This window comes from Natrix helvetica, assembly GCF_964273705.1.
Source record: "Natrix helvetica genome assembly, chromosome: 3".
NCBI classification, from domain to species: domain Eukaryota; kingdom Metazoa; phylum Chordata; class Lepidosauria; order Squamata; family Natricidae; genus Natrix; species Natrix helvetica.
This window is the reverse complement of record NC_138549.1, coordinates 68,915,400-68,942,333: the sequence shown is the minus strand read 5'-3', so window position 1 is coordinate 68,942,333 and position 26,934 is coordinate 68,915,400. Positions and strand designations below refer to the sequence as shown.

Sequence of the window (26,934 nt, the reverse complement as noted above, 5' to 3'; positions counted from 1 at the left end):
CACAATACCTCAGTATACCCCAACCAGCTTCTAAAAAAACAGAGAGCTAACAGCCACTCTGGCTGCCTCTTATGGCTGCTTGAGGTAACAAGCCAATTACATCTGTTAACCATTTAAAGTAACAGTAAAGTAATCATAGCTTATATACATTGCCAAGCCAAGCCTAGGGTTACATCCCTAACACAAACTGCCTTAGATTCTAAAGTTAGGGCCTTTAGGTTGTAGAACTAATCAATTTATTTTAGAACATTCATCTCTGGCAGTAGATAACTGGTAGCTTTGTAATTCTACTGAAACTTCCTGAATTTGGCAGAAAAACACATGAGGGGAAATAATCCATGAAAGCTCAAAACACAAAAAAGGAGCTTGCATAAAGTAGATCTTGATGAGTAGATTAGTAGTGTGTCTTAGTAAATATGATGCTGATTTCCATTTTATATAGAATAGAGTTTTTAGATCTAGGTAAGTTGAAGGGGAGATAATGAATTCAAATAGTCCTTGACTTACGATCACTATTGGGACCAGATTTTCTGTCATAAATCATTATGGTCATCAGTCAAATTGCAGTCATGTAAACACAGGATATTGCAAACCAGTGGTAAAGAACCAAGCATATTATTCTTGCATCCATACCTGACTTTAGAAAATTTCATGGCATGAACAAGAGATTGTCCTACTAATTTTTCCCAAACCTTATGAGATACCTTAAGAACAGTGACAGTAACTTACTCAAAACCTGTCAATAAACCTCATGCTGAGCCAGAATTTGGATATCTCTCCGTTTGATTTTAAACTGTGGAAAATACAGCAGATGAATGTAGTAACAGCAGGAAACCATATATTACAATATTACATCCACATTCCATAATATCATACAGTCCCTAGATTCCTCTCTTTTACAGTTCATAGAGAACCTCTATGGATCTTTAATTTTGCCAAGTAAAAGAAAACTTAAATGGAACAAAATGCGCTTTAGTTAATTCTCTACAGCAGGATCAATCAATACATATTTCTCACCCATCCTTTTCTCCTTCCTGAATCCAGCCCCATCTTTTTATATTTGTCCCAAATATATACATACAATTCGTTTTTTTTCTTTTTAAACTTCCACAGACTTCTCTTTTAGATTTATCCTATGCTTCAATTATGACTCAGTGTTACAGAAACATTTTTTTAAGTAGAGCACTGAGGGAAGTAACTTACTTGTGGGACATGGTGAATAGATCCTTAACCAGTTCAACCAAGTGAAATGTCAAAGGGTAGCTAAGTTCCAACAAATTATTCGGGCTTCTGCAAGAAGTCTCCTCCGGCCCAGGGGAAATTAATTTCTTTCTTCCTCTAAACAGCTGATATGCATGTTGTATCAATAGCTACCTCTGGTACAGAATCTCAGAACCTCTCCACTTGTGGCAATAGGTGAGAGTGGCCTATTCAAAGTGCAAAACTGTGGAGAATTCCTTCATCTCATCTTAAATGAATTAATTTCATTTAAAGTGCGGACTCTATTTTATTCATATTACCTAAACTGGTAAACATTTCTGAAGTTTTACAAAGCATTATTAATGGGGAAACAAACTGTACTTGTTCTACAGCATCTGGTTTCTGAGATGACCATCGCTGTTAGATATTATACAAGCTATAGCAATTCAGAGGTTGCCACAAAGAAGAGGGAGTCAAACTATTCTCCAAGGCACCTGAGGGTAGGACAAGAAGCAAAGGGTGAAAACTAATCAAGGAGAGGAGCAACTTAGAACTGAGGAGAAATTTCCTGACAGTTAGAACAATTAATCAGTGGAACAGCTTGCCTCCAGAGTTTGTGAATGCTCCAACACTAGAAGTTTTTAAGAAGATGTTGGATAACCATTTGTCTGAAATGGTATAGGGTTTCCTGCCTAGGCAGGGGGTTGGACTAGAAGACCTCCAAGGTCCCTTCCAACTCTGTTAATCTATTTTATTCCTGTTTTTTTTCTTGTAAAATGTGCATCAATGTTTAATTTTTTTTAATGTGATGAAGATCTGGGTTGAAGATTCTCACTGAAAACATCTTAGATTTGGCTGAAATAATCTTCCATTTTCCCCCCAATAAGAAATCAAGAGGCAAGACTTCTGTACCTAGAGTATCTGCTGTGTCTAGGAAGTTCTGTGGGAACTTTTTATTCTGTAAACAGCTAATTATAGTTCTCAGCATTTAGACTTCCTTTGTTTGATATATGTGTTCATTAGGTACAAATTAACAATCCTAGGAGATTTTGAAATTTCGGATGAGAAGAACCATTTAGGTTTTTCCTTTCAGAGAAAAAAAGTACATTTAGTTGGTGCCAAGGATGACTAATTGTACATAACTTGTACATTTTGCAACATTCACATAGATAATATTCAAAGGAAAGAATTTCTGAAGTTTATTGCATTCATTCCTTACTGTGTGCTATCATTTCCTATCCATTTCCTACTGCTTCTCTGTGAAAACTGGACATTCATTTGGTTGTGTTCATTAGGCAAGTTCCAGCGGCTTTCTAGATATGCTAATTATGCCCATAGGAAACCTTCTGTCTTGGGGGAAGGGGAAAAGGCTATTTATCAGTCCTGACACTGCAAGCAGCATTCCAGTGTCACTACTGTTCACAATTGTTCCAGTGGCATTTTGACCTGCTAACGTAAATTTTCCTTTTGTCCTCGGATGTCAGCACCAGACCATTCAGATAGGAAAAAACAGTCACAGACACTTCCTTTGTCATGAAAGAAGCAAAGGAAAGTAATAAAAAAAAAAATCCCTGCTGGATCACAGAAGAGACCAATTTTAAAAGTGAAAAATCAGAGCAATGGTGAATTTATTTTGAAAACTTGCAAGCTGCACTTAAACTGATAATCATCTCAAAGCAGCATTTTAAATGCTAGGGAATTTGGCAGAAGCATTCACCTTCGTTCACACTGCTCCTGACGGTTTTTTTTTTAATTTTTTGTGACTTTTAGACTTTTATTAGGGGATTTTAAACTATGTTTTAACTGTCTTTTCTTATCTTCATACCTCCTCCATGTACGCGTGTTCGTTTATTCTGTGTGTGTATTGTCCATATTGTTTTTTATGTGTTTTATTGTACGCCGCCCCGAGTCCTTCGGGAGAGGGTGCGGCTAAGAAATAAATTTATTATTATTATTATTATTATTATTATTATTATTGTTGTTGTTGTTGTTGTTGTTGTTGTTGTTGTTATTATTATTATTATTATTATTATTATTATTATTATTATTATTATTATTATTATTATTATTCCTACAGAGGAAAACCAGAAAACTGATTCACCAAGCACACTAAATTAAAAGTTTACAACTCACCCTACTGTATTCCAACCAATATCACAGCATAATAAATGCCGAAACAGTCCAATGATTGCTTCGTTATAAAAAGTAGTTGTTAGAATATTTGCAGAATATCCTTACTGTTGTTTACGACTTCTTGCTTCTGAAACTGCTCCAAGAGTTGCTGTGCCCTTCTTTCAGGGTCTGAGCCTGGCATGATCCTGGTCAGATAATCCAGCAGTTTCTGCAAACAAAGGAAATGAGGTGGTTCTTGGAAATCTTCCGAGCATTGGTCTAACCAGGCTCTCAGTATTGAGGCTATGGCACTGCAAAACAGAAATGCATCATATATCATCAGCTACATTGGTATCATTATACTCCAGGTCGTGCAACAAAACCTAAAAAACCCCAAATAGGCTAAAATCAATGGTGCTATAATTCTGTGATCATTCTAAAAGGTAACTACAGTATATGCTGGGTTCAACCAGGACCTCCATGGCCTTGTCGAAATCAGAATCAATCAGTTGGGTTTGGTCAAAGGCTTGAGACCCACCAATGCCCTTTTGGTGGCTCATATATTCATGCAGAAGCATAGCAAACAAAAGTCATGACACCTGCTTTTCCCAATCTTAAAAAAGCTTTTGATCACATTTCGCATCAACTGATATGGTATAGTACACATTTAGGCCCAAATCACTCATAAAATGGGTCCAGGTACAGCCAAGTATTATGTACCTCCAGCCTTTCTGACAGTTTTCTTGTGAAATACAGTTTGTACTGTATTGGTATTGGTATTTATTGCCACCGTTGCTCATTCTCAACATGGGTATCATCATGTAAGACCTGCATCCCTGGGCCCTCCCTGGGCCTTGCTTCATGCTGACAATGTCCAGCTCACAGTTTACCATCAGGGAAGAACTACTCCATTGTATCCAGACAGGGAATAAGCTTCTTAGCCAATTTGATTTGCACCTCAATATCAAGAAGAATGAGTATCTAAACACTAGCCCAAGCACCTCCACCATTCAAGTCAGTAGCAAAGATCTAGTGAAGCCAAACTCCTTCAATTGCTTAGGATCCCAGTTGAAAAGCAAAAGGGTGGAACATGAAAAGGTGAAAATACTATGGCTGTGGCTGTGGCGGAAGGAGATTACTGGAGTGCTCTCCGATAAATTCACCAATTCACCTAAAACCAAAGGTATATAAAGTGATGATCTGCTCAGTAGCACTGTATGGCACTGAGTGCCAGTCAACTACCAAAGAGCAATTGATGATCATGGAATGGATGTGGGAGAGCATCCATTATTAAGGGGTGAGATGTTAGCACTATGTAATGACAGTCAATTTGTTCTGACCCGGCTCCCCACTCCGACAAACCCTCTGTAGTTGAAGCAATGATTCCTTTATTAGGAGCGCCAGCAGCCCCGGCAAAAAGTCTCTCTCTCACAGCAGGCTAACAAGTCTGTTCGGCAGGGAGACGAATACCGAACCTATTCATCTCTGCCCTCTCCTTTTTTTAATTTAGGGTGGGGCTTCACTAGCAGCGATGGCTTTTCTATCCCAAGGATTGGCCCATAGATTTCCACTGCTCTCCTCTCCTCTGCCTTCTGCACATCCACACATCAGGCACTGGACCCAGCTGTTCCTCCTCTTCTTCATCAGCCACCTCCAAACTTGGGGGCTGTTGATTCTCCATCTGAGGGCTGATGGAAGACTCAGGCTCTATCTCCCTCTTCCCCCTTGGAGCTCTCAAATTGCCTTGATGCTGGACCTGTCTCTCACGCTGCCTCATCTCATTCGGCTGCTGGAGGGGCCAGCGGCTGACATGCCACAGCCACAGCACAATTATATACTGCCAGCCCAAGCCGGGCTGGAAATCCTGAATGGTATCTGGAGGCATTGAGGATCTGGATAGGATCAAACAAACTCAGATTGAAACCTGTGACCCCACCCCACCCCCAATTCCTGGAATACCATCTACCCAGAACTACATATTACCACAACCTCGCTTGCATTTCTCAAACCAGTTAAAACTTACTTGTTTGAACATGCTTTCAGCCCTTACTTCATGGTGACTTGTCCTGATTTTTGGCTTTTTCTGATTTGGGTTTTGGATCATATGTTTTCTTACCTACCCATAATCCTGTCAGGATTCAGGCAGGATATAAATATTTCAAACTAAATAAATAAAGAATGAGATGTACTTAGGAAAGCCAGGTCAGCTGCACCGTGAAACTAATACAAATCAGCTATATAAACAAGTCCCCCAAAATTGCTATCCAAAGGAATAAGGAAGGCTCTTAAAAATCTCCATTCCTCCTTTCACATAACAAAACTAACTTTTAAACATCACATTTTGCAGCATTCTGTTCCAATACACTGGGCTAAAATAATCTTGCAGAATTTCAGGGCTGAATCACATTCTCAGTATCAAGTGGAGGCTTGCCCTAGATTTCCATCTGTAACTAAGGTCTCTTATGCATACTAGCAAGCAAGTACAACTGAAGTTGAAAGACTGACTGTTCTTGTTATTCTCTGAAAAAGAAATGCCGAATGAAAACAAAAACGATATAAATCCTGTAGTATTAACTGTTTTAAGCTCAGCAGCCCTCACTGTGACGAAATGCACACTGCAAAGGACAGCAGAAAAGCACTACTCAAACAAGCGTCCCATCAACAAATTGTTACTGACATGCGGATGGGAAACACTTCAGTCATGCTCTCTTTCTCTACAGTGTGCACATTCCAAGCTCAGACCATTGTGCTTTAGCAAAGCCTTTATATAGCAACCTCCTGATACATTAAAGAATAGCACCTATCCATTTTGGGCATCCCAGACAAATTCCCATGCTGCTGGGAATACTGGGAACCGTACTCTTGTCCATTTGGATGCTGCAAGGCTGAAGAACATTGCCCAAGGATGTGAATAAGGATCTTAATTCTGCGCCCTAATTCTCATTTGTGAATGCAGCATTTTCCACTATGGGGTGCTTCCAAATGTGGGATTCATCAGACAAAATTCAACAGCCAGCAGTTACTGCTCTGAATTCTAGAAGCTGAAATCCACATATCTGGAAGTTCCATAATCGGGAAGCATTGCCTCAACGTGCTTCAAAAGGTTTTGGTAACAAGCAATTCTGACAGCCTCTGACAGCCCAAATAACAATAATTGGGCTTAGCATTAGTGAAAGGAATGTGCAGAACTGGGAAAAAAAGATTATAGCCTTTAAAAAAGCATTGATGAAACTTTTGGAGAAAGGAACTTGATTCGTAATGTAAACATTTTCACCAACAGAAGTTTATTTTATTTATTTATTTTATTAATCAAATTTATATAGCCGCCCATCTCACCAAAAGTGACTCTGAATGGTGAACAACAATAAGATGAGAACAATAAAAAGAAAAATTAAAAAAACCTTATTAATAAATATCATAAAAGTAAAAATACAAACCATAGCAAAGGGAGAATAAAAATAGCCATCTCAACGATGGAGGTCTCCTGTTGCCTGACAAAATAGCCTTGACTTAAGGCTTCACGGAATATTTAAAGGAACCTAATCTAATTTTGGTGTAAGAATGTTCTATAATGGGGTGCCACAACAAAGGCACATTTCCTAGGACCCACCTAATGAACGCACCTGCAACATGGCCAACCTGATGTACCTGAAGTTCCTGCAAGATGGCCACCTTGCAGATCTAGTGGGATGCGCTGATGTAACCAGGGAGAGGCAGTCCCTCACATAACCAGTACCATGCAAGAAGGACTGAAAGGTTAAAACCAGCACCTTGAATTGGACCTGGAAGCAAACTGGCAGCTAATGTAGCTCGCTCTCCTGCATTTTGTACCAACTGAAGCTTCAGAATACTCTTCAAGGGCAGTCCCATGTAAAGCACACTGCAATAGGCCAGTCTGAAGGGAATGAGTGTCTTACTTACATAACTATTTATAGCCTTGAATTTAATACTTACAGTATTAAGTAAATTTAATCCTGTCTCAAAAATCTGCAAAACCTATTTTGGGGCACGGTATGTATGTTACATGAAATTGAATTTCTGTACTCTTTCCTGACAACTCTTTAAATCAATATGGCTGTATCCTTTATAGAGCAGGATTTCCTTTTTAAAGGTGCTGTTAGCTGGAACAGCTGTCTCATCTAAGTTGTATTTAAAGGCAGAAAAGCCATAAAAATGGGCAACGGGAGTTTAGATGTTATCTATCAACAGTTAACAAAGCAAAAGCTCGGCATTTACAATGATCCTCTAGTCATTTTTCTCATGGTACACTGAGTCTATATAGGTAAACTTTCCATGTCTAAATTTGCAAGCAATTATTTGCATGTAAAGTAATCATAGAAATCACTGTAACAAAAATGTATGTGAACTTTTCCCCCAGAAACGTGTAAGTGACCACACTACTCAGAAAGTGTTAGTCTTTCTCCAGGAGATAAGATTGCAGCTAACTCAGTGGAGTAGGCATGTTATCAGTTCCATGGACAGTACAAGCACGGCAGCCTGGAGCAAACAATATACTTTATTGTTTGGAAGGTGTGAAGTTTCTCCTTTTGTATTCCACTCAGAATGTGGGTGTTATTAAGGATAAGACACATGGCTGCACTCTTAGTAGAGTTCAAAGTTACAGTAAGCTCTGAGTTTCCCTACAAACTCATGTCAATCAACACAGAGGCAATAAAACAAGCTATGCAGACTGCCCTTATAACTTACTGGCCTCCCATCAACTGACTGTTTAATCAGCACATTAGGGAGGAAAGCTTTCCGGAAAAAGGCTGGATCGAAGGCTGAACCTTGTAGCAGCCTCAATGTTTATATCCCTGAAAAGTAACTCCCTGTTTCTGCCAGCTGAAAACACAGACAGAGCTAGTTTCCAAGATCTTAAACAGAAAATTGACCAAATGAAATCTTGGTGAGAACTTTTTAATTTTTCTTAACGCTTTAACCTTCTATTTCTTGAAAAAAATGATGTGGAATTACGGTCATACTTTCGAAAAACTGTGCTTTTAAAGTGGAAATCTAAAATATTTCACCAGCTCCTCTGTAATCCAGGTCTATACAGATATAAACATAACAATCCAGGCCAGGAGAGAAAACCCCAAAAATTTAAAAGCTTGGAGCTCAATTATTAACAACCTAAATTTTGTTGGGTTTAAATGAGACCCCCCAAAAATACAATCATCCTTTGGCAGCCATGTTTATCAGGGCTAAATTGGTCAATGAAAACATGGTCAAGCATATTAAAAGCTGCACATAATGGCACTCACTGAATAAAACTAAAAACCATCACATCATCTTACTCATTGCAATTTTGCAGAATATATAAAAAGTTACTAAAGTGAATCCTACATTCATCCACTCCCTACAATAATAAATATTCTGCAAGGAGCTAGCCCGAAATGTGGCCTCAAGCACACACAAAAAATAAAATTGAAAACACACTTAGAGTCTTGAGATGAAAGGATGCATGTTATAATAGGTCTCTATAATTTCATGATATTGGCATTTATGTGGACTGTACTAAACCACTTATGATCTCACTCCTCTCTTTTCCCATTGTGCAAGTAATTTGGCTTGTTTTGGAACCTTCCCCAATTTTCCAGTTCTCTTAATTGTCACTATTTGGCCTTTTTTCTCCTTAGGTCAGCCGCAGTGGTTTCTTTTTGTTATTTTACCCTTTACTAGAATGAACGTTGATTGTACTCAACACAAATACAACTTAAAACAGCTCTCACTGTGGATTTCCCAGGCGGTAAAAGAAGTCTTTCACATTCATTCAGTGGTTGCTTCAACTAACTTCATTCTTTTGATGCAATTATTTATATAACAGTGAAAGAAGACACCTTGCTTTACCGGAGGAATAATTAACAGGAGACAAAGGCAACCAAATCCTGACCACAAAGAAGTACTAACTGGAAAGTGCATCATTAAAAGCAAAACCAAAAGCTATGATACTTCAAAAAAACCAGAATGATTCTGCAATTTTACCATCAAAGATTCTAGTATTTGATAAACTAATTACCTCATCTAAAGGTCAATTTCCTATGTCTCTCTTTTTTTTTAATTACTTATTTATACTATCATTTGCCTACATAATTCTGGGTCTTTTTTTTTTTAAAAAAAGCTATTTATGTTGATGTTTGTATACCATAACTGGTGGCCATAGAAGGGCAAAAAGATAACATACCGTATATTTTCACAGTTAAATTTTAAATCATTTCCCAAAAGGAGGGCAATTGTAGAAGACAAAGAGGAGGGAATTCAATATCCACTATGTCTCAGAGAAGGCAAAATAGGTATCTACAATAATCCAGTTCAATTTTATAGCTGGATTTTAAAAATTATACAATGATGAAGAGGCTTGCCCAATACCAGAAGGAAATCAATGGCATAGGCTGGAGCCAAGCCAGTTTATCTCTCCACCATATTATGCCAAAGTCCCCTTGGCATATCTGAGATAGCTTAAATTATCTTGTGAGCTACAATGAGTACTTCATGACAAAAGGGCAGAGGGAGAGAATAATGCAGGGACTATTTTCTGCCAGGCATTGAAAAATCAGAAAGTCTAACCCAAAAAAGACATTGTGTCAATGCCAACTCAGGACATTTCTCAAGACCTGAAAGGTTAATAAATTAGCTCAGAGTCATGCTACTTTTTCTGAAGGGACAAAGAATCAGACTATGGGCCTTTTCAGATGCTGGAGCAGGAACCTCGAGTTTCTGTTTATTGTAAGAAGTTTAAGTTTTATAGGCAGTACACTGTTGTTCTGAGATTGGTGCTCGGAAACTTGGGCTGGTTGAAAAGTATTCTCAGAAATGAAACTCACTGAATTATTTCTCCCTCAATCATACTAAAATCATAGGGTTATAAATGAAAATTGAACAAGCACAAGTCTTTTCCCTTGATTTTCTTAAAGAAAGAGAGTGGCTTACTCTGGGATGAACTTTTGAAAATAACAATCTGTTTTATCAGATGGATGAATGTGGGCTGGAGTGCTAGGAGATATACCATATGTGCCACTTATCTTACACTATTAACCTGTGAAGTTTACAAAATTGACTGAAGCATAATATGAGGGACAAGAAAGGAGCATTATACACACTGAGTGATGTTAGAAATTACAGTATTGCAGAGAAAGCAGAACATCAAGGCAACTTACATTTTGTATATGTTCAGACCATCATTAGCATTTCACATCTTGTCAGGCTTACAGATTGTCCCTATTTCACAGAAGTAATCACTCATACATTGAAACATGCATATTTGGGAGGAAGAGGAAAAGCTAGTTGTTTGCATGCATGATGACCCATACCATGTGTTATATTTAACAGATCAGTGAATATGGAACGCTTTTAGTAACAGTGACTCTGAAATTATGCTTGTCATCTTGATGATTGCTTGTGCAGCACACCCAAGTTAAAGAGTTCTTGTACATTTTGAAACTAAAAATGTTCTCTATTTCAATATGATATCCTTTTTATAAGGCTGATAGTTAAAAACAACTTCTAGCTTGATTTTGTCATAAATGCAATAACTGTGCTTCAGTGAAATTGAGATGACTAAAATCCTTCAAGCATAATGCTATAATTTTTAGTTACGTAAATGTACGGAATAGAATAAAGTTATGGCTATTGTAACAGGCAAAAGTAATACCAATCCAGGCATATTTGAGTCCTTCGTTTCAATGGGAGATCCTGAAGCATGTATTTCCTAACCTACTTATTGGAATTAATTCGGTTGGATAATGCCCACAGGTATTTTATCTACTAATTCTAGTTTCTATGTTTGGCTTTATTTTGATAGTTAACTTATCAAAATATATTCCTAAAATGTTGATCTTTCATAGAGTTGTGACAAAGTTCCTACATTCCTTTATGTAATAAACTGATTTGTGTATAATTTCCAGATGAATATTGACCACATCCTTTTCTCGGTATTCAACCTTGGCTGTGATTCTTGCTGTTCAGAGAAATGCAACACTTACTTCCTGAGTACTGTTTTGGTCTCCGTATTGTTCTGGCTCCCATCTTCTTCACAGTTTGAGATCTCCAGGGTTCCATATCTAAAGGCAAAATAATTATAGGAATATCAGGCAGTGAGTAAAAATAAAATGGGGAAAGCTATGTCTAAGGATTTAGATATTAGGAAGTGCTTTGAAGTCAGTACTTAATTTGTAGCAGAGAAGTTAACACAACTTCCTGGAATTTGTTCTTTTCTCCTTGTCCATCCCACACCATATGCTCCCTGGGCCTCATTACTTCCTTGGATTTAAGGAATAGGAGAAACAGCATTCAATTGATATACAGCTCTTAAGGATACAGCAGCCTTTCTTGATCTGACAATTTCCAGATGTATTGGATTCCAACCACATTACCCACACTTAGCAGGGAAATATGGCTCTTATCTGTCAATCCTACAAACTTCTTCTTCCTTTCCACTTTCTTCCAGTAGTGAACATCTAATCCTTATGTCAGTCTTCCTCTACCCGGTACCCTCTAAATGTTTTAAAAACAACTCTTGGAATACCCAGTGAGCACAGCTATTAACTATCTATTAGTTAGTCTTTTTTTTTAGCTTCTTAAGCCAGACTTCTTCTGTTTAATAAAGAAGGTTGGCCTAAGAAGCTAAAGGAGATTTTGCCACAGTTCCTTTTCTCAGTGTGCATCCAAAATATAATTTGTCTTCAAGCCTTGTTCAACATGGCCAATGCCCGAATCAGCTTAACTCTCCTGTCTCCCACCCCTTGGCATAAACAAACAACCTACCCAAGTTTGTCCGCCTTTTTCTTGTAACTCCTTTTTTATTAAGCTCTTAGATATTTCCCATTTTTTCTCAAAGATTTCCTTCTTAAAATCCTGGTTCCCAGTCTAGAAGTTCATTCCAGGAAAAGTCTTTTTCTCTTTATACTTGGCCTTAACTTTTCCCATTACCACATCTCTATCCTCACCCAAACTCATATACTGTCTTCTAGGCTTGTGTAAGTTTTTAATTGTAAGAACAGATTGAAAACATTGAACAATTTTATTTCCAGAGCAACTGAAATATTAGATAACAGATAAAATTCTCTCCTGATATAAGTCAGAAAAGAAAATGTTAATAGAGTTCAAATGTTAGGATTTTGATAATACAATAATGAACCTATCTTATGTCCCATTTATATAGTCATTATTTTTCTTATGATCAAATATTAGAAAATAAAGAGAATGGCAGAAATAGATTCTTGGGGAGGGGAGAGAGAATCATACATCCATACAGCATTTATTTATGCAGCTAAACCTTCTTTATTCCAAAGGATACAGGCATATATCAGTTTTAAAGCAAAATAAAATCCAATAGAAATATGTACAAAGTAAAATCCTGATTCAGAATGAACTTTTAAAAGCCAAGTGATTCACCATGGTAAGAAAAAAGGTTGAAAACTTAATAAATCCATTCTCACATATAATGTATTTGAAATTACATGATTGAGGAGTGTTAAACTTGCTGTCTGTTTCCACCAATGCTGAATTTGAACAAAGTACCAATAATATTAATGTTTTTCACAGTAAATGGTATTTTATTGTCCTTACACTATTTATCCATGTGCAGTGTCCCTATGAATTTGATTTTAGCATATCCTCTCCAGACGATGTGATCTACATTTTGCTTGTAGTACAAAGAAGACTTAAAAAAAGAAAATGATATACTTTGCTTTTACCACTTAGACATGGTGAGAATATCATGTTTCACCACTTCGGTACATGGCACAGAGAATGGAAAATGCAGCCAGAAATGTACTGCTTTCAAAACTGAACAATGAAAATATACAGAACATTGATTTTATGAAGGATTGCTTCAGATACTGGGATCTGACCAGCGGTTGGTTCCGGGTCCCAGTGCAACGGGTACGGTGCAACGGGGCCTGACATCCAACACATGAACACGCACAGCACTCGCATGCATCCTTACCTCCTGCAATGCTCCGTGATGCTCCCACTGCTTGGCGAAGCATTGTGCAGATGCCGTGCGCTCCATGCGCATGCATGGAAGCATCAAAGAGCTCAAATACAGGTAAGGATTGCGGGCAGGTGGGTGGGCCCTCCGGAACACCATACCAGAATGGTACCTGGTGCTCCTGGCAGGTACCGATATGCCCGTACTGGGGCGAACCGCCTGCCACCCATCATTGGATCTGACTGTAGAGTCCTGTTAGCTAGTCTTTGCCAAGGATATGCTCCTGTGATGGCGAATCTATGGCACTCCTGCCACAGGTGGCATGCGGAGCGATTTGTCAGGGCATGTGAGGCGTTGCTCTGTCAGCAAGCCAGCATGCATGGGTGAGCTGGTCCACTGACTTCGGCCTTCAGCCTTCTTTTAAGGCCATTTTTCACCTCCTCCAGCACAAAAAACCAGCCCTACGGGCAACCGGAAGTTCAGGAACGTACTTCTGGTTCACTCATATGGCCGGTTTTAGCCCTCCGGAGCGTTCAGGAGAACGCTCCTGAAGGCCCCTAAAGGCTCTGGAGAAAAACAGCCCTACAAGCAAACTGGAAGTCCATTCCCAAACTTCCTGTTTGCCCGTAGGGCTAGGTTTTTGCACTCCGGAGGCTTCAGGGAAGCTCCTGAAGCCTCCGGAGGGCTTCCGGGAGGGTGGGGGAGGCTCTTTTCACCCTCCTCAGACTCCTATAAAGCGTCTGGAGCCTGGGTAGAGCAAAAAAAGCACGCTAAAAACAAGGGGGAGTGCTGGCTGTGCGCACATGCAAGCTGGGGTCGTGCGCATAGCATTATGGGTATGGCACAGCCGCACACGTTCTCCCCGCTTTTGGCACGCGAGCCAAAAAAGGTTCATCATCACTGATATACTCAATAAAATACCAAGTCTGCTACATGGTGGGTGAATACTTAATAAAAGGCTTGTGATGAAAAAGATGCATCCAAATTACTTCAGAATAAAGTGAAAAGAGATAGTACTTGAGAAGTAGTGCAATTTTGGATGCATATCCATCAGTGTCTATTTCAACATTTAAATTTAGTCCAGGTCAATTTCAGAAGCATAAATCAGCTTTACACAGCATTTAATGGCTGGCTTCTCTAGTAGTAGGAACAGAATTGCTACCCCTTAATGGAGCAATTTTGTTTTCAGGAATACATAAGTTTCAAATCTTTATAAATGTGCAGATGGCTTATGATCCTTTTGGAAATACCTTTTAGAAAATGGAGAGCTTGGTCTGAAGCACTGGGGAGAAAGGACTGCTAACTGGATTAGTATTTCAGTCTCTATCAATGTCACTGTAAATTAGTCTGTGTTTTTGAGAACACTCAAGGCTATGGAATGTAGCAGTATATCCCAGAAGTGAGTACACCCCCTCACATTTTTGTAAATATTTAAGTATATCTTTTCATGTGATAACAATGAAGAAATGACACTTGGCTACAATGTAATGTAGTGAGTATACAGCCTGTATAACAGTGTAAATATGCTGTCCCCTCGAAATAACGCAACATACAGCCATTAATACCTAAACTGCTAGCAAGATATATTTAAATATTTACAAAATGTGAGAGGGTATACTCCAGGGGTGTCCAAACTTGGGAACTTTAAGACTTGTGGACTTCAACTCTCAGAATTCCCCAGCCAGCCATGCTGGCTGGGGAATTCTGGGAGTTGAAGTCCACAAGTCTTAAAGGTCCCAAGTTTGGACACCCCTGGTATACTCACTTCTGTGATATACTTGTAGGATGAGTGGCCACATAACTCTTTTAAATAATAAAAAAACTCTGTAGAGCAATCCAAAACATTAATATTAATATTTACACATGAACACTGTAAATTCATATTTTCCTCTAATGCCTATTGCATCCAATAAACCTGATTTTTGAAAGATTTTTTAAGAGCAGTTTCAGTTTTATATATAGAGGGAAAAAAGCAGGCCTGTATCAGGACATTTTTGCTGGTGGAAAGGGTGATCAATATGTAGGTCAATATAAAAAACCCATTATAGGTAAGTCTGATATGTTTAACAAAACACACAAATTCATATAAATGTCTACTCTGAAATAAATCCATTAAGTCTTGAATGAGATGCAACAAAATTCATTTACAGATTAATGAATGTAAGACTGTAACCTTCTATTTGTTAAAATTTAATGAGATTATAAATGCCAGACGCCTAAATGCCGCTCAAAATCCTAGACCTATTATGACTACTCAGAAGTGATGCTTATCCACCTAAAGTTGTTTTGCATTCCAGAAATGTAAAACTATAAACTTCATAAGTGCTGCAATAATGCTTAATACAGCTAATTAATAAGCAACCAAAAAGCCTCAGTAAAAATGGGACGGATGAAATAACCTTATTCTGTTTTCTTCCTACGGTAGAAGAGGACCAGTTCAGTTTAGTAGTTAAGGAATCAGACTAAAATCTAAGAGAGTAGTTTCAAGGAGACTACAAGGTGTGGCTGAGTGTCATTCTTTCTCACCCCAGCTTACCTCACAGAGTTGCTGTTGCGGGGAAAATAGGAGAAGGGAAAATTTTTATTTATTTATTTATTTATTTCAAGATTTATAGACCGCCCCCTCTCCCCGAAGGGACTCGGGGCGGTGTACAGGCATCTCATTAAAAACCAAATGCAAAAGATAAATACCCTTAAATACCCTTAAAATTGAATTAAACCTAACAGCTGTACAAGATGATAAAAGTTAAAAGTCAACCTAAAACTCACCCCTAAACATTTAAAAATATGGACTGGAGGGACTAAAACTGGAATTAGGCCAGGCCGGCTGAATTGAACAGGTGGGTTTTAAGCTTCTTACGGAAGGAGCGGAGATTGGTGGTGGTTCTGATATCAGGGGGGAGGTCATTCCAGAGGGTCGGGCCCATCACAGAGAAGGCCCTACTCCTGGGTGTCGCCCGCTGGCACTACCTAGTGGACGGCACCCGGAGGAGTCCCTCTCTGTGAGAGCGGATCAGCCGAAGGGATGTATGGGGCAGGATTAGAGAAGTCTACCATCTTGAGTGTGTAGTATTGAAGGTGGCACATAAGTGGCACATAAGTAGCAATGCCATCTAATTATAATGGTTTCACAAGCAAGATCTCACGTCTAGCTATTTGTGGAAAAGCAACCCCAAAAGCAATTAAGACTCAGACAATACTATCAATCAATCAATCAGAATAGAGCTGGAAGGGACCTTGGAGACTCCCTGCTCAAGCAGAAGATCCTGTACCATTTCAGACAAGTGACTGTCCAGTCCAGTCTCTTTTTTAAAACCTCCAGTAATGAAGCCCCACAATTTCTGATGACAAGTTGTTCCATGGGTTATTTGTCCTCACTCTTAGGAAGTTTCTCCTTAACTCCAGGTTGCTTTGTCCTTGGTTAGTTTTCATCCAATGTTTCTTGTCCTAATCTCTGGTGCTTTGGAAAATAATTGACCCACTATATACCGCCACCCTGTCCTAGAGTCTCAGATGATACCACACTCAGGATCTAGATGGACACATCCTTGAAAGATGCATCCCCCAAATGGACTCTAGGAAACTTGCTCACACTTATTTCCTGGCTGCAGAGTCCTGCAGTCATGTGATCATGTTTTGCCATTTTCTGATGAAAATGCCAATTTATCGAACTTGATTTGGACTTATGGCCTACTACTCACTTAACAACCACGGTGACTCACTTAGCAACTGTCATAAAAATGGTTGTAAAATGATGATATAATGAATAATGGATATAAATATAGATTGAAATACCACATGGATTGACAATTAATAATGGAAAATTATATTTGGAGTTGTGGATAACCGGAAATTTTATGGTTAACGGAAAGTAGAAATGTGTAATATGAATTAATGGGAATTCTTTGATTTAATCCTTATTCTTATCTCTTAGAGATTGGTGATACAATTTTATAAAGACTTAGTATTACCTAGTAGATGATTATGGATGTAAGGAAACAAGGGTTGTCACAAATGAAAGAATATTAATGGTAACTTGAACACACAATGCTCAATGAAATATTTAATTATGTTTAATGGATAATCAGTGACTTTATTCTTAATTGTAAAAACCGTTGCACAAAAACTTGTAACCAAACGACATGCTTGATGAAATTGGTTTTTTTTCTTCTCTCCTTGCTCTTGTTCTGTATGTGTTGTTTTGTCTTTTTTAAAGAAAAAAAATAAAATTTTATTTTTAAAAAATGGTTGTAAAATTAAGTCCAGTTATGTGGTGACTACAGCAACCAAAAGTCCGGGTTCAATTGTGTTTGTTAACTGATGTCTACCTGTATACATTTCATCCATGTGGTATCATCAGACAACAATCTCTTCAACCTGATTTTTCATATATCTTTTTCTATTTATGAGAGTTTTTTTTCAAAAGGAAGATGAATACTGTAGTAAAGTTTAACTTTTGACAAGAATCCTGTAACTTACGAACTGAAATAACTACAAGAACTTGCAATATTTAAAACTGAAAATATGTTTATAAGTTTTATATGAGAGCCCATTTGGTGTATTTGTTGAGGCATCAGGCTAGAAACTGGGAGAATATGAATTCTAGTCCCAGTTTGGGCACAAAACTAGCTATGTGGCCTTGGGCCAGTCACCTTCAGCCCTAGGAATCATGCAATAACAAACCACTTCCAAAATCTTGTCAAGAGAATAGCAGTTGGTCTTACTTGAACTGCCATTTTCAGGACTGGGACAGGAGGCTCCAGTAGAGAAAAGGGCATTTTTTTATTAAAATTTTAAATAAATTTTACAATTATCAACCCCCTTACCCTTCCCTCTTCCCGCCCTCCCTCCCCCTGACCTCCCAGAGCAAAATACAGGGTATAAACATTTAACAACCATATGCTAACATAAGCTAACTAATTTTAACATATTACTATTCTTATGCTTTAACTCACCCTTTATTAAACTAACTTTAAATAAATTGTAGTGTTCTTTATGCCTTCATTCATAAGCTAACTGAAAATTTTTAGTCCGGTATTTATTTTGAATATAGTCAATCCATCTTGTCCAATCCAGTTTGTACTTCTCATCCGAATGATCTTTCAAATACGCTGAAATTTTGGCCATCTCTGCTAAGTATGCTACTTTTAACATCCATTCTTGGATAGTAGGCAACTCTTCCTTCTTCCAGTATTGTGCCACCAACAATCTTGCTGCCGTCGTTAGGTTAAGGGTATTAACATGCCCAATTGGCCATGAGACTGGGATGAAGCTGAAGCTACACCTCTGTGCTCCACCCTTGACTTCCAATTCACTGAAGCAAGCTCCCACGAGACCTGAAAACAAGGCACAAAGGAGAACTCCCTCCACCCCAGCTAGACTAACTATCTAGGGCGGGAACTGGAGCCTCCTGTCCCAGCACCAAAAATAGCAGTTCAGGTAAGGCCAACTGCAATTTTCCAGAGCGAGGGACAGGAAGCTCCAGTAGATGGGACCTATCAAAGCTAAGTCCCATGGGTGGGAAACTAACGATCAGCAATGGCCTGCTGTAGCACCCTGTGCCCAAACGCCGCATCAGCCGATGTGAACGCGTCCAACCTGTAATGCCGAATAATGGCGATGGTGAAGCTCATGTAGCCGCTCTGCAAATGTTGCCTATTGAGGCCTGGGAGCTGCTGAGGTGGCAGCGCTCCTCGTCGAATGTGCCATAATACTGGCCAGCACAGGCAACTTCTGGGACTCATATGCCGGGGCAATAGCTAAGCGGATCCACTGGCTAATGGTGGAAGACATAACCCTCTAACCCAGTGACGAAGGTTGGAAAGATAAGAATAGCGCCTCCGACCTCTGGAAGGAGGCTGTCCGCTTCAAATAAATATTCAGGGCCCATCAGACGTCCAATCAGTGCCACTACTGTTCACGTTCCCTAACCGGATCCGGACAAAATCCGGAAGCACAACCTCCTGGGAATGATGGAAAATGGAATTCACCTTTGGCATAAAGTCCAGGTCTAACCTCAACACAACCCTGTTGCTGTGGAACACGCACAAATCCTCCCTGGAGGAAAGTGCTCCCAACTCTGACACTCTTCTAGCAGATGTGATAGCCACTAAAAACACCACCTTAAGGGTTAGGAGCTTCAGGCTAACTGTCCTCAACGGCTCAAAGGATTCAGCCATGAGAGCCCGCAACACAGCAGGGAGATTCCATGTGAGAAACCTATGGACCACTGGAGGGCCCAAGTTGGAGACCCCCCCCCCGAAGAAACCTCTTAACAATGGATAATTGGGTGAGGGAAACTGAGCCCTCGCCTGGGAGAACTGTAGCAAGGGCAGCCAGCTGCCTACGCACGGTTCCCCGGGAGAGCCCCTTATCCAACCCGTCTTGGACAAAGTCCAGGACTTGTGGAATTGAGGCCAAGGTGGGCACCACCTGGTTCGCCCGACACCAGGCCACAAAGGAAACCCAGGTAGAGTCATAGATCCTTGTAGTAGATTGTCTGCGCGAGGCCTCTATGGTTGTAATCACTCGCAGCAACAAGTGATCCTCCCTCAGGCGCTCCTGTTCAATCTCCACATGGCTAGTTGCAGCCAGTGTGGCTCCAGGTGCACTAGCTTCCCCTGATTCAACTCTATCTTCCCCTCCGGAATCTGCCATGCAGGCCGGACCGACAGAGTCATGAGATCCACAAACCAGACCCTCCTCGGCCAGTGAGGTGCCACCAGGATCAGCTCTGCCTGCTCCATGACTAGCTTCTGAACTACTCTGGGAATGAGGGGGAGAGGAGGAAAAGCATACAGTAGCCCACCTGGCCACCTTGTGTGAAGGGAATCAACCCCCTCCTTTCCCTGAGTTGGGTACCGAGAAAAGAACTGGGGAAGCTGGGCGTTGACCGGAGTGGCAAAGAGGTCCACCACCGGTTGTCCAAACCTCTGGCAAATGCTCTGAAACAGCTCCAGAGAGAGGCTGCACTCTCCATTGTCCACTGTCTCTCGACTCAACCAGTTGGCCTGATGGTTGTCAATCCCCGTGATGTGCTCCACCCGGATCGACCGCAGGTGTCATCTCCACTTTCCTGTCATCCGCCTTAATGTTGTCAGCCACATCTTTTGCACCAGAGGGGTAGACGATGCTAAGGCGACCACAGGTTGGTCCACGGTGGTTAGCTGCAATGCCTGGGAGAAATCTGGCTGAATATTATAAAAGCGCCTATCATTACTGCCAGGATTGGGAAAGGCAGTAGTCTTCTCCCATTGTTTCTTCACCTCCAGAAATAGGTGAGGGGCAGGGATCTCCTCCTTAACCATCTTGGGTTCAGAGAAGACTGGTCCTCTAGACTTCTTTGCTGCACCCCCCTCCTTGGTCCCCTCTGTAGTTCCATCCTTAGCTCCTTCCTTAGATCCTTCGCCCTCCTCAATCTGTGTAGTGGCACGCGCCTTGTGCAGGAAGGATCAGAATAAATTTGGCGGGAAAAGGCCAATGAAGGCTGGAGGATCGGGCTTCGAATCATCCTCATCCTCAGATAAATCGGGGTCCTGCTAAGCCTTATCCCCTGACAATGATCATTCGCTAACTATGGAGGGAGACACAGGACAGCTCACTGGAGCAGAGGAAGGACGTGCCTGAGAGGAGCTGGGCCTGGGGACTTTCCCCTGGTCCGATGCTAAGGACCGGGAGGCCTGCTGCTGTAGGCCAGCAGCAATGCCACAGGAAATGGCCCTCTCAATAAGATTCTGCAACCCCCTGGGAAGGGCATCCACATCCAATGAATCCCAGCTGGGATTCACTGGATCCTGAGCTGCCCCAGCCTGGAGAGCCAGGGTAGGCCTGGGCAAGGCCTGATACCCACTGGGATCCACCTGCATGCAGGAATCCTCCAAATCCAGGTCCTGGTCTTCCAGAGAAAGAGGTGGCGAAGGGAAAGCCTCCCAAAAAAACCTCCCAAGAGAATCTGGAGAACCCAGGGGGAAACTGGCTCTCCTGTGGTGCACCCCCCACAGGAGACCTGGAATGAGGAGGAGAGGCACTTAGCCTGCCCTGCTGGGCCCTTAACTTTTCTGCCTGGAAAAGGTCATAGAAAGGGCCTTGTGCCTCCTGAGCTCATCCCTCTGTGTTGCAGGTGTGGGACGAGAGGCAGCAGCCACCCTTTCAGCCCTAGCCGAGGCTGTACGGTGCTGCCTGGAAGAGGGGCCCTCCCCAGGGGAGGGTGGGGGAGAAGGGGACCTACATGCCTCCTCCGCCATTGCCATGTGGCAATACTCATGGCCCTCCAAGGGCAGCCTCCTTGATGCTCTCTTGGCAAGGCAAAGGCAAAGAAAGGGAACAGTAAAAAGAAATGCCGTTCTTTTACTTCCCAGGCAGCCCAGACACCAGCGCCGAGCTCGGCGGACTCCAGGGACTGCCGCTGAACCTTTTCCCGGCTTGAGGCACCCACACGCCAATTTGCTGCTCCGCAGTTCACCTCGCAGCCTCACAAAGCCTTCGCACTCTTCCTAGCGCCGCCGCAGCTCAACCCCAGCCTCCGGAGCAATCTTCGAGGAGAGTTCAGCGACGAGAGGCCGTGGGGCTGGAAATCCTGAGCCCGCAAGCCTCCCGATCGCCAGGGACAAAAGCTGCAGCCATGTGGCTGGCGTGGCTCCTAACAGCAGCTGCAATGGCGCCTGAACCTTCCCAGCCCTCAGAAGGCAATATACAGTCCTTGGAGACCAGTAAAGGAAAGCCCCAGCCAGGCAGCTTATTGGTAGAAGCAGAGAGCAATTCCAAGGGAGGCTGCAATTACAGAGGAGGGCCCAGTAATGGTAAAATCACAGGAGAGAAAAATAAAAGGTCTCACTTTTTGGCCAGACTGAGATGAAACTGGAAGTAAAGGGTGGAGCACAGAGGCGTGGCTTCAGCTTCACCCCAGTCTCGTGGCCAATTGGGCATGTTAATACCATCTACTAGAGCAGTGATGGCGAACCTTTTTTGGCTCACGTGCCACAAGTGGGGGGAGCGCAGGGGGGTCGAGTGTGGGTGTGCCGCACCCATAATGTAACGTACGACCCCCCCAGTGCGCATGCGCGCACAACGTGCGACCCCCCCCCTTTTTACATTTTTTTGCCCTCCCCAGGCTCCAGGGGCTTTATAGGAGCCTGGGGAGGGCAAAAAGAGCCTCCCCCGACCCCCCCGGAGGCCCTCCGGAGGCTTCAGGGACTGTCCGGAGGCTTCCCTGAAGCCTTCGGAGCGCTTAAAACCACCCTCCGAGCAAACCGGAAGTGACTTCCGGGTTGCTCGGAGGGTCGTTTTAAGCGCTCCGAAGGCATCAGGGAAGCCTCGGACAGTCCCTGAAGCCTTCGGAGCGCTTAAAACCACCCTCCGAGCAAACCGGAAGTGACTTCCGGGTTGCTCGGAGGGTGGTTTTAAGCGCTCCGAAGGCTTCAGGGACGGTCCCTGAAGCCTCCGGGGGGCGGGGGAGGCTCTTTTCGCCCTCCCCAGGCTCCTATAAAGCCTCTGGAGCCTGGGGAAGGCGAAAAATAGCTTTTAAAAAGGTGAACTCAGCTGGCCAGCGCGCACATGCGCGCTGGCCAGCTGACAGGGCAGCGCCTCACGTGCCCTGACAAATGGCTCCGCGTGCCACTTGTGCCATAGGTTCGCCATCACGGTACTAGAGCCTCCTGTCCCTCGCTCCGGAAAAGTGATATGTTCAGGCAATTGCCAGGACTCAAAGGCTACTCATCTTCCCCCAAAAAACCTTTCATGGATATACATCAGCCAAAACAAGTGAATACAAATTTAATTAAATAAATCTAGAAAAGGAAACATTATGAATAAGAAATATGCTGAGAACAGATTCTAACAATGGATAACTGAAAACTTTTTCCTTTCCTTTCCTTTTCTTTCCTTTCCCTTTCCTTTCCTTTCTCCTTTCCTCTCCTCACCTCAAATTCATGACGGGACAGTAAATGTTTTAAAACATAAAAAACACGGGGGAGGGGGAAACGGCAGAAAATCAACACACACAGAAACAGCAGCTGGAGTAAAAACAGACTTATAACAAATAAGCAAATTTTGACTGAAAAGACCATCCCCTTCCCCTTTTCCCAACTGCAGACATCCCCATTTTCTTTTGCTTGAAAGCCCACCATTCCCATCTCTGTTCTGCTGAACACAGAATGCCATTAAAAAAAACCCATTCAATTAGATTTCAATGTTTACCTGATTTTCATATATTTTCTTTCTCCAATTACTGGATAGCCTGCATATAAATCTCTTCATTTGCTGTTGCTTACTTTAAATGTTACATATCTCTGGATCCTTTTATTGCCCATCTTTTCTCCCCCCCCCATTTTTTTCTTGCTTTGTAGTGGTTCTTATTTTCCAGCAGGAAATAAAACTTCCACATAATGTCTGGTTGTAGTTATTTTATATTTGCTGCCTTTATTATGCTTCTCTCTCTCTCTAAATCCCAGTGGGTTTTTGTTTGTGCTTGTATCTTCATGTTCCTTACTGCTGAAATCCCCTGCTTCCTGAGATCAAAACCTCATCAAATTCTGGTGTTTAAATTCCACTAGAAGAAATGTTTGTTCTCCCTGGTTGCTACCCGTTACGAGAATTCTCTATTATTATTTTTTTGCATCTTTCGCCTTTAAAAAAAAGTAAGCTTTTTTAAAATTGTAAAAAGAATACTGTGAAAAATAAGGCAAAGTACACTATTTGAAGATAGTGTAGAAATAATGTACTCAGTTATTACTACTACTATATTTCTAGAAATAATCTTAGATCTATATCACTTTGGCAGTTGTTGAAAGCTAAGTCAAGTCATATCAATCAAATTCAACTTTATTAGTCACAGAAATCTCATTTATCTTGATTTCACTTCAGTTGCTATGTCAAACATAAGCACACATGATTTCAGTGCAACTTTAATGAAAATGTCCCACCCATCCACAACCACCAAAATAATAAAATAAGAAAAAGTCTACATTTAACGTTTTTAAATTCTTATTTCTCATATAGAGTGTTGCAGTAGGGATGGCAAGGATGCAAAATAATTTAAGCCAGCCTTTTCTGTTTGTTTTTGGGGTTCTTTTTAAAAGCATTTTCATATGTATCCTACTTCAAAATGATAAGATTAATTAGAAATTTGGGGGGAAGGAGCAAAAAAAATGAGGCCTCCTGTGCATTTCCCATGCTGATTTCATCATGTATGCATTGCAACTGTAGCATCCAAACTGTATTTCAGAATTTAATGGAGGGAACAGAAGCTTGCTTCATAAATCTGTATTTTTTTCAGCCAAATTCCCCCCACCCCCAAAGTGGCTCTTGAAGTTGATTATTACTTTGGGGGGATGGGGCAGGGGAAAAAAGATAATTAAATACCATATATCAACATCACAAAAAACAAAATAGAGCAAGAACTAAAACTCAGAAAGCTTTTGAGGAGCAACTTATAAATGGCAGAGCAAAGAAATCTCTCTCCAAAATTACTTGACATATGATGTGTTTGTTGAAGTCAAGGCCAAACTAAGTTATCTATCTCATCCACAACACAGGGCCAAAGATTGCTGAGGATTCTATCCACATAATAACAAGAATAATAATAACAATCTCTATCACTTATTCTGGTATTTCATGTCTTCGCTATTTTATAAATGCAGTTAATCCTTATTTAGCGACCTTACCATGGGGATTAAAAAAAATAACTTTATAACCAATCCTCCTATTTACAACCTTTGCAAGTCTGTCAAGCAAAGGAAATAATATCATAAGCACAGTTGAGATTTCCCTTAGTGATCACTTCACTTAACAACTGAGTTGCTGGTTCCAACTGTGGTTATTAAACCAGGACGACCTGTAATAGTACTATTTGTAAGCTACCGGTGTAGCTTTCCTAACTAAAGAATAAGATTGAAATTCATGAAATCATAAAGCAGGAAAGAAATGCATTTTTAATTTACTGTCTCCAATACGAGAAAATAGGCGTAGCACATGGCTGAACTGCGGAGTCTCTGATGCTCTCTGAGCATGGTTGTTTGCTTGGAGTTTCATTACACATCTAGTTAAAATCACCAGTGCTGCACTAGTCACATTGATGTTATTTAGATGAGTAATGAAACATCTGCAAGCAGACAACCAAGCTCAGAGAGTACCAAGGCCTCTACAAATTACTATCTGTTCACATATTTCTGCATTTGTTGTTCTTGTGCAGAAAACACACAGAGCGAGAAAGACTGACAACCATCAATAAGACTCCAGCATGCCTACATTTGGCCATTTGATTAGCATGTTAAAGAATGACTTGGGATCGATTCCAAGAAAAGATGAATAATACAACATTTTATCCATAATATAGATTTCATCGACTGAGTATGGGCTAATATAATGTATATAAATGCTGTATTTGAAACCAAAGTACTAGGCTTGTAAATCACTGTGGCATTGGTTCAACCCTAATACAGACTGCAGAACCTATAAAAATCTGTAACACACACTCTTGATATAACTGAGCCTCTCTAAGCTTCTCAGGGATATTTGTCTCCTTTGTGTAATTATGCAGAAGGACCAGTGAGTTTAATTGAAGTTATTTCCAAGTTAGTGCACATAGCCTCAGACTGAGATCATCAAAAAAGTATATGATGAGACATTCCTTAGTTGATGTCTACAACAGAGGAGCCTTTTCACACAGTGATACAAAAGCCTGGCATCAAAAATGAGAAAGTGATGAGTATCATAATATATTACTAAACATGCATCTATTAAATAAAACCACGTACTATGAAACAGCTCTTAAAGGGACTCATTTCACTTCAGCGGTTAACTGGCAGCACTTTTCTTGAACCAGAAAAGAATGCTTGGATTTATTGGGTTGATATATAATATTTTGTTCAGCATCTATCTAAGATAACATAACCTATGAATGCCATCCTATAGGTGTCAAAATCTTGTTTTGATTTTTCTGCTCTGCTTGCAGAGGACATTTCCCCTTTTTCTCACTGGCTTTCTGTCTGCTTCACTCTCTTCATCAAGCAGTTTTCTTCTTTGCTTAGGAGAGAGACCTTCTGTAGCAGAGCCTCTTCTGGTGAGGTAGTCAGAGCTGGCAAGCTTCATCAGTCAATGCCACTGCTCTTTTCTCCCTTAAGTAACACCAGCCTTCTAGCTTGCTTCCCTGGCCAATCCTTGCCTTAAGAGCCTCATTCCACCTGAGAAACAGTGGCGTAGCGTGGGTTGTCAGCACCCGGGGCAAGTAATTTGCGCCCCCTAACCCGAGGGCGGCCCGACTGCAGCTGCCCCTGGGTCGGCATCAGTCAAGTGAGGCTCTCCATGCTGGCCTCCTGCCTTCCTCCCGAGGAGGAGCTCGACAGGGCAGTGGGAAAAGGTTCGACTGAAGGGAAGCAGGTGCCGCGGGGGTGGGAGGCGCACCGGGGGCTTCGGGAAGGCGCCGGCTCCCCGGGGCGCTCCAGGCGGAGCGGGAGGACGCGGTGGCGTTGCAGCCGCAGGCAGACGGAGCGCTCCCGCGGGGGCGGCGCGGCGGGTCTTGGCAGCTCCGCTGGGAGGTAGGCGGTGCGCAGGAGGGGCCTGGGCGTGCCAGGGCCGGGAAGCTTAGTTCGCGGGCCAAGCCGGGCGCGGAAAGAGGCGGCCACAGTCCGGCAAAGGGCGGCGCGGGGCGAGTCAGGGCGCCCCCCCAGATGTTGCGCCCGGTGTGGCCGGCACCCCCT

General features: G+C 41.6%; 1 protein-coding gene across 3 annotated transcripts in view; it reads right to left on the bottom strand.

The window, feature by feature from the left end:
• Positions 1-26,934, bottom strand: part of RGL1 (ral guanine nucleotide dissociation stimulator like 1) — a 104,580-nt gene that overhangs the window by 41,926 nt on the left and 35,720 nt on the right. For all 3 annotated transcript variants that reach the window (XM_081948456.1, XM_081948457.1, XM_081948455.1), the window contains exons 4-5: positions 11,292-11,369; positions 3,439-3,623 (exon numbers count right to left, since the gene is read on the bottom strand). In XM_081948456.1, the coding sequence (XP_081804582.1) occupies positions 3,439-3,623; positions 11,292-11,369 (263 nt within the window). The remainder of the gene's footprint in view (positions 1-3,438; positions 3,624-11,291; positions 11,370-26,934) is intronic.